The following is a 14982-nucleotide window of genomic DNA, read 5'->3' as shown; positions in this document are numbered from 1 at the left end:
GTGTGTGTGTGTGTGTGTGTGTGTGTGTGTGTGTGTGTGTGTGTGTGTGTGTGTGTGTGTGTGTGTGTGTGTGTGTGTGTGTGTGTGGCCCGGAGGACAGGAGAACACGCAGCTAATTAATTAAATAATTTGGTTCTGTACCTTTCTCTTCAGCACAGCCGACAAAGGTTTATGATGGGTCAGTCCTCCTGCATGCTCAGATCATTCCCTTCCCTTGCTTGAAAAATTGTTCCAAAATGAAAGTTGAACCCACATCTTTTTTATCTGTGAATTCAATGCCGTTCGGCGAGTCTCAAATAAAAATTTGGGCATCTTACTGTAAAAAAATATAACATTAATGTAAAAAAGAAACTCTAAATGAACTATGTTCACACCCAGAATGGAACCCAGGTCTTCTGCACGAGAGTCCGACATCTTACTAGGTGAGCTAAAGTGTCAGTGACGTTTTTATGTATCTGTAACTTTTATATCCTTGATGACAGCTGAAACAACATCAAACCAAAGAACGGTTCGGAGTGAAAATGGCGATTTTGTTGCTAATTTGCAGGAAATATCTAGAAGAAAGTTCTACAGAAAGTAGCTAAGGGTCCTCAGAAATGTAGCTAGCTTTGTCACTAGGCGTTAGGAACAGCGACAAAGTGGCACTCCCTCTCTCTCTGCTGCTAAAGCTACGGATAGCAAATGCTACGGTGCCAGAGCGTGAACGCACATGAAGCAGCCTGCTCGACCCGAGCATCTCTCTTTTTCTGTGATTTTACAGAAAAACAGGCAATCACAGTAAAAATGCCAGGGCTCATTCTACAGGACCAGGGCATTGCAGGAGAATGTATGAAGAAGAAATTTATTATTTCTATACATGTTTTGGCTGTCAAACTTCCATAACGTCCCTTTAAAAATAAAAGAACGGGTTAAACCTGCGCTGTGATTCAGACCTGGAAGTGAGGGCTCGAAACGCACTTGGCTAGCTGTCGGAAAAGAGGCTCCATCACTTTGACGAACTCTGAAGGCTCAATCACATCCAGGATCTCCTCCAGCTCATTGAGGAACATCACCTCCTTTGGACTGTGGGTCTTTGGCCAGTACTTTAACAAAGCCATAACAGTCTGCATATGAACACACACACACACACACACACACACACACACACACACACACACACACACACACACACACACACACACACACACACACACACACACACACACACACACACACACACACACACACACACACGCAGGCGAAGCAGAAACACAGGCTTAGTTACAGAGGAACTGTTTTTCTACAGTGGATCAAAAACAAAAACGGGTAACAAATTCAGATAAGCATGACACAAAAAACACCCTGAAAAAATGATCTGAGTGACTTTTTTACAGAAGCATTTTGCATTCACTTGGAAAAAAAAATGAGCCTAGAAATCTGAACCAACCATAGCAAAAGACTTGGTCTAGCCATACTCCATCGTAGCTTCAGCTGGTCTACCATTGGCCACAACAGTTTTGTGTCTTGCCAATCACAGCGCACTGTGTCTTTTGGGCGGGCTCTGCACTGGAAAGACGGGGAAAAGATGGCGTCGGCTCAAGAATAGCAATCGTTTGAGACGGCTTTGGCACCAACAAACAGGATGCATTTGCTGCTTTTTCTTCGGCAGCGTGTGGTAGACTGCCCCGTTGACTTATTCATGTAAAAATGAATATGTCATGTTGTTGGTTGCTCTGATTGGGCCTAGCGCTGTCCAACTGCCTGCAGCGTTGTACAGCTGTAGACTTTGCCCCATGACTGGGTTATTTCAAAGAGTCGTGGCCAGACAATAAATTTACATACTTGGCTTGCCCGGATGTAAGAAAACCTATGCTTTTCTGAATGAATGAGACCGTTTCAAAGAAAAAAACATAAAAACATGGCCACGTCCACAAGATCCGATAGGGCTTTTCACCTCAACCAGCTCATTGGTCTAGTGGTATGAGTGTTTTCCCGGAGACTGGGAGATCGTGGGTTCAAGTCCACGGTCGGGTCATACCAAAGACTTGAAAAATGGGACCCAATGCCTCCCTGCTTGACGCCCAGCATTACGGAGTTCAACTGGGGGTTAAAGCTGCAGTGTGTAAGAATATAGTGAGAATTTTACAGTGAGAAAATCCCAAAAGAGACTAACGTTTCAGTCATTTTGGAAGGAAGGTTAAACAGAAACATGTTTCATACCCAGCTGGCTGCTGGATTGTCAGTTTTTCTCCTTTCAAAACAAAGGGAGGAGGGACATAACTATTGTTCACCATCAGTGAGTGTGGGGGTGCCGTGTCTCCTGGGAGCTAATACTGCAGCGTCGACAATCGTAATTTGACGACGACCGGAAAAAAGCTCCAGTTTAAAGTAGTTGCAGTAACCACATTTTACCACAGGATGTCATGTTTACTTCGTTTCTACATAATGCACCATTAAACCACCAAATAGCTCCCAAAGCACCATGTCTGCAGCTCACCGCTCCCCCAGGAGGTGGATCAAATGCAGAGAAAACATTTCACCAGTGCGATGACCGATGGGACTTTAACTCTTACAAGCGCAAAGTCTTCAGGTGTCTACTCTAAGTGGACAAACATAATAATAATCCTTTCTACGCATTTTAGAAAAGAAAATTATTTCCTAGAACATCGTTTCAGAAAATAACTGCATGGCATTATATTATTTATTTATCATTTGGTTATTTATTCATTCATATATGATCAATAGTGGCTGCGCAGTGGTTAGAGCTGTTGCCTTACAGCAAGAAGGTCCTGGGTTCGCTTCCCGGCCTGGGATCTTTCTGCATGGAGTTTGCATGTTCTCCCTGTGCATGCGTGGGTTCTCTCCAGGTACTCCGGCTTCCTCCCACAGTCCAAAAACATGACTGTTAGGTTGATTGGTCTCTCCAAATTGTCCCTAGGTGTGTGTGTGATTGTCCTGTGTGTCTCTGTGTTGCCCTGCGATGGACTGGCTCTGTCCAGGGTGTACCCCGCCTGATTGCCCGTTGACCGCTGGAGATAGGCACCAGCCCCACCACGACCCTACGTGGACAAGCGGGTTCAGAATATGGATGGATGGATATGATCAACAGTGATGTCATCAGCACAGAAAAAACTGCTTTTTAACTTTTGTGGGTAAAAATGATGTTATTAGTTTAGAAAAACTAAGCTTTATTTAATGTTCTTTCAAGTGAATGCAAAACACTTCTAGTTTTCTATCCATATTATTCTTTCAGACCCACCAACATGGGTGCATTTTCTTCATTCAGCTAAATTATCTAGGATTTATTAAACTAAATCATAATCTGTACACAACAAAGCAGTAAAAACTTATTCTGTGATTTAATCCTGAAAATTAACGTTAAAACAGCATAAATAAGCTCAATCTTACCGGTTCTGTGAGGGTGCTATCCTTCTCCAAGAACTGAACCACACAGTAGGCCAGCTAGAGGAGAAACATCCGTGTTTTAGCCTCCAACGTAGAAGTTTAAAACATTACCAAACTGAAGAGGAAATCAAAGCGGCTACCTGTGGGTGATACACACTCAGGGACTTGACTTTGTGTAAAGGCAGCAGGACTTTCAGCAGGAAAATTTTGTGCTCTTCTTTCAGTGGTAACGCAAACCCATTGATTATGCTAAAAGAAGAAATCTGGTCATTATGGGAAACTTGAAACAAAACCTACATCCTGACACAAACACACACAACCTGCTTTAAAGTATAAAAAAATTCACCTGCCAAGAATTTCCAGTAATTCTGCTATTCCATTGTGATGCTCAGTCTCATAAATGAACCTGGAGTTCAAAAAATACTTTAATAAAATGCAAAGTATGTGGGGGAAAAAGTGCTGAGAGTAAAGTAAAAGTAATTACTCACGCATAAAATATGTTATTAATTTGTTTCCTAATGTACGCTCGCAGGCCCAGGAACTTGCCGTAGATGCGATGCAGAGTGGTTTTAAGAAAATCTCGCTCTCTGGGGTCTTCACTGTCAAACAGTTCTAAGAGCTAAAAGAATAAAAAAGTAATTCATTTAAATACTAATGAAGATGAACGCCGTAGCGCTCGAGCAAAAGCTTGATAAGGATTGTAAGAGATCACCTGCATTACAAACTTCTGGTCAATATACTTTTTGGCAGTGTTAGGTTGAAAGTCGGGTGATTCCAAGAATCGTAGAAATAACTCGTACACGAGCTGCGGAAGAAGCGCAGGTGTAGTGACTAAACAGCTGATTTATTTTAATCCGATTATAGGACAGAACAAAGCGCTTTCAGAATGCATTGTGGGTATTTTTGTACCTGTAGGTGTGGCCATGCAGCCTCTAGCGTGGGCTCATCCTCCTCTGGGTCGAACTCTGCCCCGGTGGGGTTAGAAGATGGCGGCAACGTTCTGAACATGTTCACGGCAAACTAGGGAACAGAAAGGTTTATAATGGAATCAACTACATCAAATCAAAACTATGAGATGGTCTTAAACAGCTAAAATCCCCAACATTTCAATTAAACATTGTTATTAGGGCCCAACTGATATGCTTTTTTTGGGACTGATACCGATATAAAACTTTTAACAAAGGCCGATAGCCGATATAATGGCCGATAAATTTCCCTCACAAAAAAAAGAAAAAATTTTCTTAAGCTTAAAGCCTTCATTCTCTGCCTTTTTGATGCAAACTTATTTCTCTATTACACACCAAAGAACTGTCTCAATAACTCACTCGGGTTTCCAAGAAATGCAAATAAGATTTATTTAGCAGATCTCAAAAACAACAGAACACACAAACTCAGTCACAGCATAAATCTAACATTGAAGTTTTTTCTTGTAAACGGTGGTTTCCACAAATCCATTTTAACTTAAAGGAATATTCCACCACACAGTAAAATCATGTCTTGTTAAGATTCCCCAGAGTTAGACAAGTCAGAAAAAGCATTTTATAACAGCCCAATATGACCTGGCAGCAGTTGGTTTTCTTAGTTTAGCATAAAACAGTGTAAGTGAATTCACATTAGGGATGAGCGAGTACACCACTATCTGTATCTGTTCAACCATCTAAATTATCTGTATCTGTACTCGGAGTGGGCGTGGTCTAACCCGGAAGTGGGTGTAGTTTAACCGGAAGTGGGCGTGGTTTAAATCAATACGTTATTTTAAGTGTGATCAGAAGTTGCTATGTGTATTGTTTATTTGAAAACTATTTACAGAGCAGCCTCAGGGTTGAGATTAAATGTTTTATAAATAGTAAAGGAACTATTACAGAACAAGTTTTTCAATAAAATCAGAACATTAATATTTAAGTGCATGAATTAAGAGAGAGAGAAGAAAAGGTCTTTTCTATAGCGTCTCAAGATAAAAATCATGGGGCGCTTCACAAAAACAAAACATGTAAAATAGAAAAAAGAATTTAGAAAATGATTAAAATATATTTAAGGAGTGGATCCTGAGGGAGAGAGAGGAAAAAAATAATAACCCGACCGGAGCGGAGGCAGTGACAGACGCAGCACGAGCCATTTTCAGCTCTGTCTTGTCAAATGCACCACATACATTACGAAAAAGTAACTTTAAATAACTTTAAAGTACCTTTAAAAAGAAGCAAACTGAAGAAAACCTAGGGAGTAGTGAAGAAACCATGTGTGTGTGTGTGTGTGTGTGTGTGTGTGTGTGTGTGTGTGTGTGTGTGTGTGCGTGTGCGTGTGTGTGGACCGGACGCGGACTGAGCTGTGACCTCCCGGCTGCAGAGTTTTGTGTGTAGGGAGGGGCGGGCGCTCTATTTGACTGGCCAATCACAGAGCGCCAGTTACCCAATGAGGATTTTCCTTTGGCACAATTACAGATATTTACGAGTTTTACTCGTTTCATGCTCGTACTCGTCAAAAATGCTTTATCCGTACCAGATACTCGTCTGAAACGAGTATCCGGCTCATCCCTAATTCACATACATTGTAGTGTTTTGTTTATGTAGGTGAATGCAAGCCTTCGCTTCCATCGCTTTATATGCTAAAACATCTGGTTACAACATGTTTTTTCTGACTTAGCTAACTCTGGGGAATCTAACAACACACACACGTTTAGGGACAGAGATCCCTATAAGAATATTAAAATAATAAAAATGCAGCAATAAATAAAACGTAATACTTGTGCTTTGTAACAAAGTAACACTCTGTGGAAGTTAACTTGGTGAACTTATTCACCCTGGACAGGAAATAAGAAACATAAATAAGAATAAATAAAAAAAAAAGTTCGAAAACAATAATTTCTGTTCAAAGTTCAAAGGTGTAGAGCCACACAACATGAGTTCATAAAGCTGCCAGGCTTCAGCAATGCAGCCCATTAAAACAAGGGAGTGCAAAAACAGGACACGCGTGACGTCAGAGCATATTTGTCACAGACAGGGATGTCACAAAACCTAAAACCCTGATTATTCATGTCCACAAACAAATGGTGATGAGGGAGAATTCACGAATCTCCACTTTCTTGGTGCCGTACATCTTCATTTTAGTGTGGATGACAGATCAAACCATAGGAAAATAGCTTTGCGTCTAACCATTATTTACTCGAGTCTTTTTTCACTTTAAAGATATTGTGAGCGTGTCTCTTGAGTGCAGTCTACAAGTTAAAACAGCCACTGGCAACCATTTAATACACTCCCCCGGAGAGGAGGACTAATGGAACGACCATGGTCATATTATCAAGGTCTGCTGGCTGACTGTTGCTAACATCGAACACTGACATGTTTATGTTTATGTTTATTTATTTAGCAGACGCTTTTATCCTAAGTGACTTACAATTTATAACCTATAGGGCATGTTGTGATCTGTGGGGGAAACCGGAGTACCCGGAGGAAACCCACACATGCATGGAGAGAACACGCAACTCCACGCAGAAAGGCTGCAGCCGAGTTTCGAACCTGCAACCTTCGTGCTGCGAGGCAACAGTGCTAACAACTGCACCACCATGCAGCCCATGTCATACATGGTCCGCTGTCAGAGGGACATTTGAGCGGTGTTAACGTAAGAATACACTCTCCATTGGCGTTGAGGAGTTTGTCATGTCAGTCTCCACACTTTGATGATAAAAGCCATTAGAGGACTTCAAAGAGTCCTCGTCTTTAAGGGGCTCGGAGAAAGGGGGCTGACAGGAATAAGAGAACATATCTATGCTGATTTGGCAGCTCCGTTGAATTTTCAGTTGCACTGATCAAATGGAGCTTCAACAAGGTGGAGAGAGGGCTATTTGCACATTGACCATCTGTAGTTTACAATACATGTGGCACTGAGGCAGGGCTTTGATTCACATCAAAGGCTGTTTAATTTGGCTTGGAAAAAACAAATTTGATAACATGAAAACATCCACACCAGACCATCTGAAGGAAGCATTTTATGTAAACGCAGTACGAGTGGTTTTAAAATATTCAAAGAAATGTCAAATTATTCATATTTGAATAATTAACACAAGTTGTTTTGATAAGCGTCTGGTGGCAATAATGTCACAACGTGACCATTTTGAGGGTGATGATGTGCCTACTAGTTTCTAGTCTGGCAAGCCAGACTAAATAGATGTATTATTTAAACTTTGCAAACTTTGCAAAGCAAGAATTTGGTCTAGTTCACTAGGCTAACTAGTTTCCTAACAACTATAGGGACTAGGGCTGCACGATATTAGGAAAACCTGCGATACGCGATAACAGTGACTAATATTGCGATGACGATATTACTTGCGATAAATAAAAACTTAACTCAGGAAGAAAAATGATCAAAAACAAAGAAATAAACAAATAACAAAAAAAATCATAAAAATTAAAAAGAAAATAAAAAAGAAAAGGCAATCAGTGGATCCTGGGAAAAGCAGAGTCAGCAGAAAGAGCAGAACAAAGCTAACTCAGGTGTTTGCTAACCATCCAAATTAAGTGCCGTCCACCTCGGGGGTGGGCATCCAACCTATGAGAACCCATCTGATTTGCCAAACGAGTGAAGAGCTCTATTTGATTTTTTTTTTTTTTGTCATTCAAATTATTATTGATTTTTACCTTTTATATTCAAACCCAAACACATCACCATGTAACATAACCATAACCCTGGCCTAAATTAAATGCACGAGCAGGGGAAGAGAAAAAAATATATATATAAAATTAATAAATAAAAAGGAAATAAGCAGAATTAAAATAAGCAGATAATTAAATAAGTGAATAACATCATCATACAGAAGAAAGACCATCATGTGATCTTTTATACAGCAGAAAATGACTCCACACTTGTTTTGTTTTTGTTTGGGCATTCCTTATTTTTCCAATCAGGCATTCAAATGAGGGAGTCTCTGTCATGAGTTTAACCCAGTCCGCAGTCTTGGGCTTGTGGGGACTTTTCCAGGTCCTCAGAATGAGTCTTGCTGTATTTGATTAGTTAAAAAACATCATGATTCCGTTCGATTGACAGAATGCATTATGTGTAGCAAACATTTGAGTAGACCATTCATTGCGATATGCATATTGTGCATGCTGATATCATGATAACGATATATTTGCGATATATTGTGCAGCCCTAATAGGGACTCTAAGTCACGCCCATCCACTTCTGGACCATGGGTCCCCAACTGCCCAAATAATGAATGGATAAAAGTTATTTCTGATCCTGTTTAATTTGTGCCATGGATTTCACATTTTATGTTTGTTAGTTTTAAAGACATTTTGATGCCAAGAAAGTGCTTATGTTCGACAGGTGACAAAACTTTTTCTAGGTAATGTTAGGGGTTGTATGAACTAGTCAACTGGTCGACTAGTCGACTTCACTGGTCTGTAGTGACTTTTTATGCCCGTCATCGACTAGTCGCTGTCACATGATAATGACCAACAAGATGCAGTCCTCCAGCAGGTGACGAGCCCCAGCGCGTCAGCAGGCGACGCGCTGTGCCAGAGCGTCGGTACTGACACCCGCCGTAAAACGGACATTTAACCAAATTGTGACCTTTACCCTCTTGCAATCTAACCTTCCCCTCACCCCATCCTAACCCTTAACCAGCTTGCGCATGAAAAGCTCTGATCGTTGACGCGCTCCAGACATCTGCGTCCTGAGCACGGCCACAGTAACATTATCCAATCAGGTGTCGCCACCTCAGAAACTAATATAACATGCGATCGTTCATGTCGGCTCATTTCCTTTTATGTTTTCTGTCTTTTATTTGTGCCTGATGCTTTTCGCTGCTGTGGACCGGGGCGCATCACCTGTTTTGTCCTCCGGTGACGCACCTCACCGGTGCAGCCGGCGCGCACTCCGCTGTTTTTGCGGTCGGTAGATCTTTTAGAACTGCAGTTCAAAGGTACCTCATGAGGTGAATATATATGAACCCAGGTAGCAGTTTCTCTTTAGGATTGGGAGGAGATGCAGGAAGATAATAAGCAGGACAGAAAAATAGTCAAATAAAAACAAGTTAGTTTTTGTACCTGGTGGTTGCAACAAACAGACACAACTGAAGGTAATCAGAAGTGAGGAACAGAAAATGAAATAATTATTTTAATGTTTAGAGCAGCAGGAACTCTGAGAGGCTGCAGGCGCATCAGTGAGTTTGCAGCTGCTGTGCAGGGGGAGGGGGGGAGAGGGCTGAAGCAGAAACTACCGTTGTTAAAAGAAATGTGTTTAACTTTGAAAATGTGGGCGCAATTTTAATTGTCAAAAACTCCAGCGAACCAACCAACCCCCGCTTCAGGTGTATGACGTCATCAACGACTAGTCAAAGTCGACTCGATTTTCATGACTTGACTGTCGACTTTAAAATTAAGTCATGCAGCCCCTAGGTTATGTGTGAAATGCCGTAAATGACTACAAATATTTGTCTCACCAAATTGACGTCATCGATTCAGAAATGATGAGACATTCAGTTTTTTTATGTCCATCTGAATGTTTCTTGTAAACATGCTTTCAAATAACTGTAGATGTAAACCTTTAGTTAGAAAACAGAAACGGAGCTCATACTGATGTCTCACCAGAGTCTCGTTCAAAGAATAAATGCTTAAAAGACGTTTTTCTACGTTTGTGCTCTAAAAAAAAACTCTTTCAACAAGAATCCAACTGAACTTAAAACTGAAAATAAGAGACGCAGCCAATCTGAGGGATTATATTGATGCAAGATTTAAGTGAAGTGAAGTTTAGCTGAATGTATATTTGAGGAAAAGAAGATCAAACAAAACGGGTTTAGGTCAGAGAACAAGCGCTTTAACACTGACCATATGAACCACTTCTGGGTAGATAGGTTCAGTGATGACATTCCTGTTGTGGGTGATGTACTCCACCATCTCGCTCAAGGCGGATCGTTTCACCTCCTTCCATTTTAGGTCACTCAGAGGGTCTGAGACAAAATCAAAGAGGACGCAGCACTGGCGCAGCTTCTGGATGAACAGCTTCTCCTGCTCTGCAAGGGGAACGTCTACGAAGCAGAAACAGAGAGAAGGGTCAAACCAACAGGTATCACATCTTAGACGAGGTTTTTATTTTTATCAAAAGAAAAGAAACAGAAGCAAACAAAGACAATAGTGTTAATTCAATAACCGACTAAATAAGATATACTGTCCCCTGCTAATTAATATTTATTGTTTTAATAAAGTTTGTGTGTTTGTGTGTTCTCAGTACAGTCGAGGAGGTAATGACTTGCATGCAGCTCTATTAATATTGCAGAAAATCAAATGTTAAATAAAATATTTTGCATTTCAAAGACAGTCATCAATGATGCAGAGGCTCTAAATTAGACCTGGGGAGGATGGAGCCACACCTGTTTGCCTTTTAGATTTAAAATAATTTACAGAATGAATAAATATTGCTCGAGATTTTGAAACAATGACACCACATACAAATTAAACAGATCTCTATTGTGTGGCTGCACACATTAAAAAATTCTCAAAGAAATTGACATTTACAGCATCTTTACGGGATTCTTCACGAATGAAACTGATTATTAGAAACAAAATGATCAGCATCCTCCCAAACAGGCACGTGCAGGGGGGGCGGAGGGTGCTTGAGCACCTGCCCCTTTTGTCCGAAGTGCTTAAAGTGCCCTTTTTCCGGTCTTTCGTCAGATTTTACCATTCAAAACTGTTATACTGTGATACATATCCGGCACTAGGACCATGCAGAGGTAGCCGCCTCAAGCTGAAGCCTATTTTCCCTTAGACCCGCCTTCAAGTTCACTGATTGGCTCTGCCGCATCATACTAACGTGTGATTGGTTGTCCCTGCTGTCACTCTACCTTGCAGCCATGGAGACGACAGGCTGGTGTTTGTCTGCGGGCAGGAGTCTGCGTTCATCTACCTGTAAGTTTTTTTTCTGCTTGCTTCACATCAGCTGGATGTATTTTAATATCAGAGCTTTTGTTTACGTGCATTTGAGTCGGTGGCTAGTATGTGTGGAGTGGGGTTGTCACGATACTGAAATTTCAAACTCGATTCGATACTTGAAAAAAAACTCGATACTCGATTTCAATACTATTTAAAAACACCAATTTATTGAACAAGTTTATTCAAAAAATAACATTCCTCAATTTATAATGCAAAAATTAAATGTTAAGAATTAAGTGTATAAATTGCTTAAACCTTTCAAGTATCAGCATTTTTTAAAGCGTGCATACAAAAACTGGCGAAAGTTAACACTTTAAATCATGAATTGTCTCACTATATATACACTATGATATGAGTGATATTTTGCTGCTTAAACTCTGTTTAAGGTGCATTTTTGTCATAAGATGTAATGCCACATGTTTTGTTCTGTACTTTTGAACAACTCTGCTGGTCAATAAAGGGAGAAAACGAATTTCTCCACAGTAGGACAAAGGTACATCTACCGGTAGTCTTAATAAAAACAGACTGGCGCACGGCAGTGACGTCATTAAAAGCGCCGGTTAATTAGCCGCAGCTAGTCTGTTTACGCCTAGAAATCCTAGACCCGCTCCAAACGAACAGGGAATCATGTTAATGATTCCTAACAAAACCTTTCGACATGAAGATGTGTTTTGGTGCAGATAATGTCTTATTTCGAGGCTGCACCATGGGTGCCCGTCCGCACCCATTATATGGATACACACTGACGGCGATTCGCCGATGGATCTAAATACCCCGGGGAAACCAAGTAGCACCAAAGTTGTCAGCGTGAGTAAACAAACGTACTGCATGCTAGAAATTAAGTCCGGGTTGCAATAAACGGGAGTTTCCTTTAAGCACATAAGCGTGAATATACAACTACGTGTCGGACTTGGTATGCTAATTAAGTTGGGCTGTGAAGCGCCTCCCAAATTCGCTGTTTATGTTTTTGTTTATTTATTTGGCAGACAAAACTTGGATTGGAGACAACTCGCGTGGGAAATTGCAATGTAGCCATGCGGCGTCTTCTTCTGTTTGTCTGGGAGGCGGAGGCTGCTTTACGGCGTCTGGCTGTCGTGCGTGTCGGTGTACTTGAAGAAGGCTGTGTATAACAGTCCATAATATCGATACCACAGGGATGGAATATCTAATTTAGATACCACTTTTAGCATCGATTTATATCTACGTATCGATTTTTTTGACAACACTAGTGTGGAGCAGAGTGAGGTAGCTGCATGTCTGAGACAGAAAATGGGACATGAGAGAGACTTCTGAAGTTTTGAAGAAACTCACAACAAAGAATCACAGATGTTATTATTTCTCCCTCTAGATTCTCCGGGTCCTAACTTCTGAATTACTAATCAAATAAAAATAATTCTGTTCGCCAGGGCAAGAGCTCCGATGCAGAGAATTGGAGCGCGCGCACACACACACACACACACACACACACACACACACACACACACACACACACACACACACACACACACACACACACACACACACACACACACACACACACACACAGAGCTATTCTTTTCTCCCATTTCCACACTTAACGGCAGCTCCGGATCGGCAGCTCCGTACTACAGACAGAAGTTTACTCAACAGCATCCAGCATGAAAATGAATCGCGCATGTGGGAAACCCCCCGCTGGCTCACTCTTCTCGCAGATCGGAGGCGGTAGGTTGTAATTTCAGCCGGCCAACCAGTCCGTAGTTTTGCCTCGGTCCCAGTCTGACCGCTGGGGAGAAAGTCTGAGAAAAAGAGTTGCCTCGGCACCGAAAACGCAAATCGGACCTGTGTGTGAAACCAAATTCCGGTGCAGTTCGGTACCGTATGGGCCCACGCCAACGCTAATGTGTAAGCGTCATTAGTCTGTGAGGCAGACACCATGTCTATTTTTAAAGACTAGGCTTAAAACAGGTTTTTGGTAGAGCTTATGTTTAATTCTGAGTGATATTAGCTCAGGTGTGGACAAGTGGCAAAGTAGAGGAAGGTGGAGTGTACAGCGGGGAATACAGTCAGTAAATATGGTTCTCCCTGGCTCTGCCTCCCACATGCCTTCTTCTAAGAGGCTAGGTTATATGGAGTTATCACTTTAGTTTTGCTGCTTTAGTATTAGACAACTGGAGGCTATACTGACCACTTTCAACACCGCTACTTTCTTCCACCACTACTCTCCAGTTGCATTATTTCCTGGTATTAAAATTGTTATCTTTGTTTGTTCTCTAAATATTTTTCTCCCCAGAAGAAGCTACACTGGTGTTCTGCTGAGCTGCGATAGCCTCTTGGAGGGGGCCATCGGCTGACACTGCTGCTAACCACTTGAGATTCTCCCTCTCCTGATATTAACATTTTACTTTCTTTAACATAGAATGTGCTACTAGTCGCTAACCTGTTCAATTATTATAGATTCACTCAGAAGAAGACTATTCAGCCATAAAAAGATTACTTTGTGTGTGTGTGTGTGCACACACGTGCATGCATCTGCTCTGTCTTCTCAAACCCCCCAGTGAATTGGGAGACTCAATGGGGGTTGCTCATACAGAGCCAAGTACCACTAGAAGTTTCTTCCTGTTAAAAGGACGTTTTTATTATGGGTATCACTGTAAAGGCACTGACACACTAGTCAGTGACTCTATGCAGTCTGCTTGGTTTTCTTACATAGGAAACCTTTGACTAATTGGCATAATGACTGGAACTCTTGCTGTGATCTGGCACTATAAAAATAAACTTAATTGCATTGAATTGAATAAAACACATAGAATAAAGGCATAAAGCCAAGAAAAAGCAAACAACTCCATGCCAAAGTGGAATTGTCTAGCCTTTGTTTTAAATGTTAAAGTAGCATTAATGTGCTTTCTCCATCATGACACAGTGAGTCTTCAGGAAACAGATAAACTTCAGCTTTTCTGGGGGAACCAGATACAATACTATTACCATAATTGGTACATACTGCACTGGGTAACCAGAAGTATGTCAGAAGAGAATAAACCAATGCATGTATTGAACTTTAATTGTAGTTCTAACAATTGAATGTGATTTTCCTTAAAGGAGAAGTGGTTACAAATCATGTTCCCCCTTATTAAAATCAAAAGTTAGCATCAAACTCTACATTATTGGTTTATTAGTTGTGTGGATGGCCGTGTACAAGGGCTGTCTATCTGGTATGACACTCATCAATTCAGCTTTTACATCAATAAATATTCCGTAGAAGTATGTGTTGTGCCCTGCAATGGACACTGGCTCTCAGTCCAGGGTGTACCCCGCCTGATTGCCCATTGACCGGTGTAGATTGGCACCAGCCCCCCCATACATATGTATGTATGTATGTTTGTGTATGTGTATATGTAGTGGATACGTTTGTATGTCTACATGTATATGTATAGATGAAGTATGTGCAACCATATGGGCATGCGATGCACTTTAATGTATATATGTATGAATAGGTATTTGTGCAAAAATCCTTTTGCTTTTTGAACTATTATCACTATTAATTTTTTCTTTTTTCTTTACAAATTGAACTCGTTAGCTAACCAGTCAAGCAATTACTTTGAATAGGCTAATTTATAATTATTGTTATTTCAGTGTAAATGTCATTGTAGTTAAAAGGGGGCAGATAACATAAGTTTTTGTCCTTCTGTTCCCTTTT

General features: G+C 41.0%; 1 protein-coding gene across 2 annotated transcripts in view; it reads right to left on the bottom strand.

Annotated features, from left to right (window-relative positions):
- ppp2r5cb (protein phosphatase 2, regulatory subunit B', gamma b) overlaps positions 1 to 14982 on the bottom strand; it is a 34208-nt gene that overhangs the window by 4713 nt on the left and 14513 nt on the right. For both annotated transcript variants that reach the window (XM_054748454.2, XM_054748455.2), the window contains 8 exons: positions 10206 to 10405; positions 4294 to 4404; positions 4097 to 4189; positions 3873 to 4003; positions 3731 to 3790; positions 3525 to 3633; positions 3388 to 3441; positions 933 to 1103 (listed from right to left, as the gene is read on the bottom strand). In XM_054748454.2, coding sequence (XP_054604429.2) covers positions 933 to 1103; positions 3388 to 3441; positions 3525 to 3633; positions 3731 to 3790; positions 3873 to 4003; positions 4097 to 4189; positions 4294 to 4404; positions 10206 to 10405 — 929 coding nt within the window. The remainder of the gene's footprint in view (positions 1 to 932; positions 1104 to 3387; positions 3442 to 3524; positions 3634 to 3730; positions 3791 to 3872; positions 4004 to 4096; positions 4190 to 4293; positions 4405 to 10205; positions 10406 to 14982) is intronic.

The sequence above is a fragment of the Nothobranchius furzeri genome, chromosome 2, assembly GCF_043380555.1.
Source record: "Nothobranchius furzeri strain GRZ-AD chromosome 2, NfurGRZ-RIMD1, whole genome shotgun sequence".
Taxonomy (NCBI): domain Eukaryota; kingdom Metazoa; phylum Chordata; class Actinopteri; order Cyprinodontiformes; family Nothobranchiidae; genus Nothobranchius; species Nothobranchius furzeri.
Note: the sequence above shows the minus strand (reverse complement) of the source record. Positions and strands in the feature narration are given on the sequence as shown.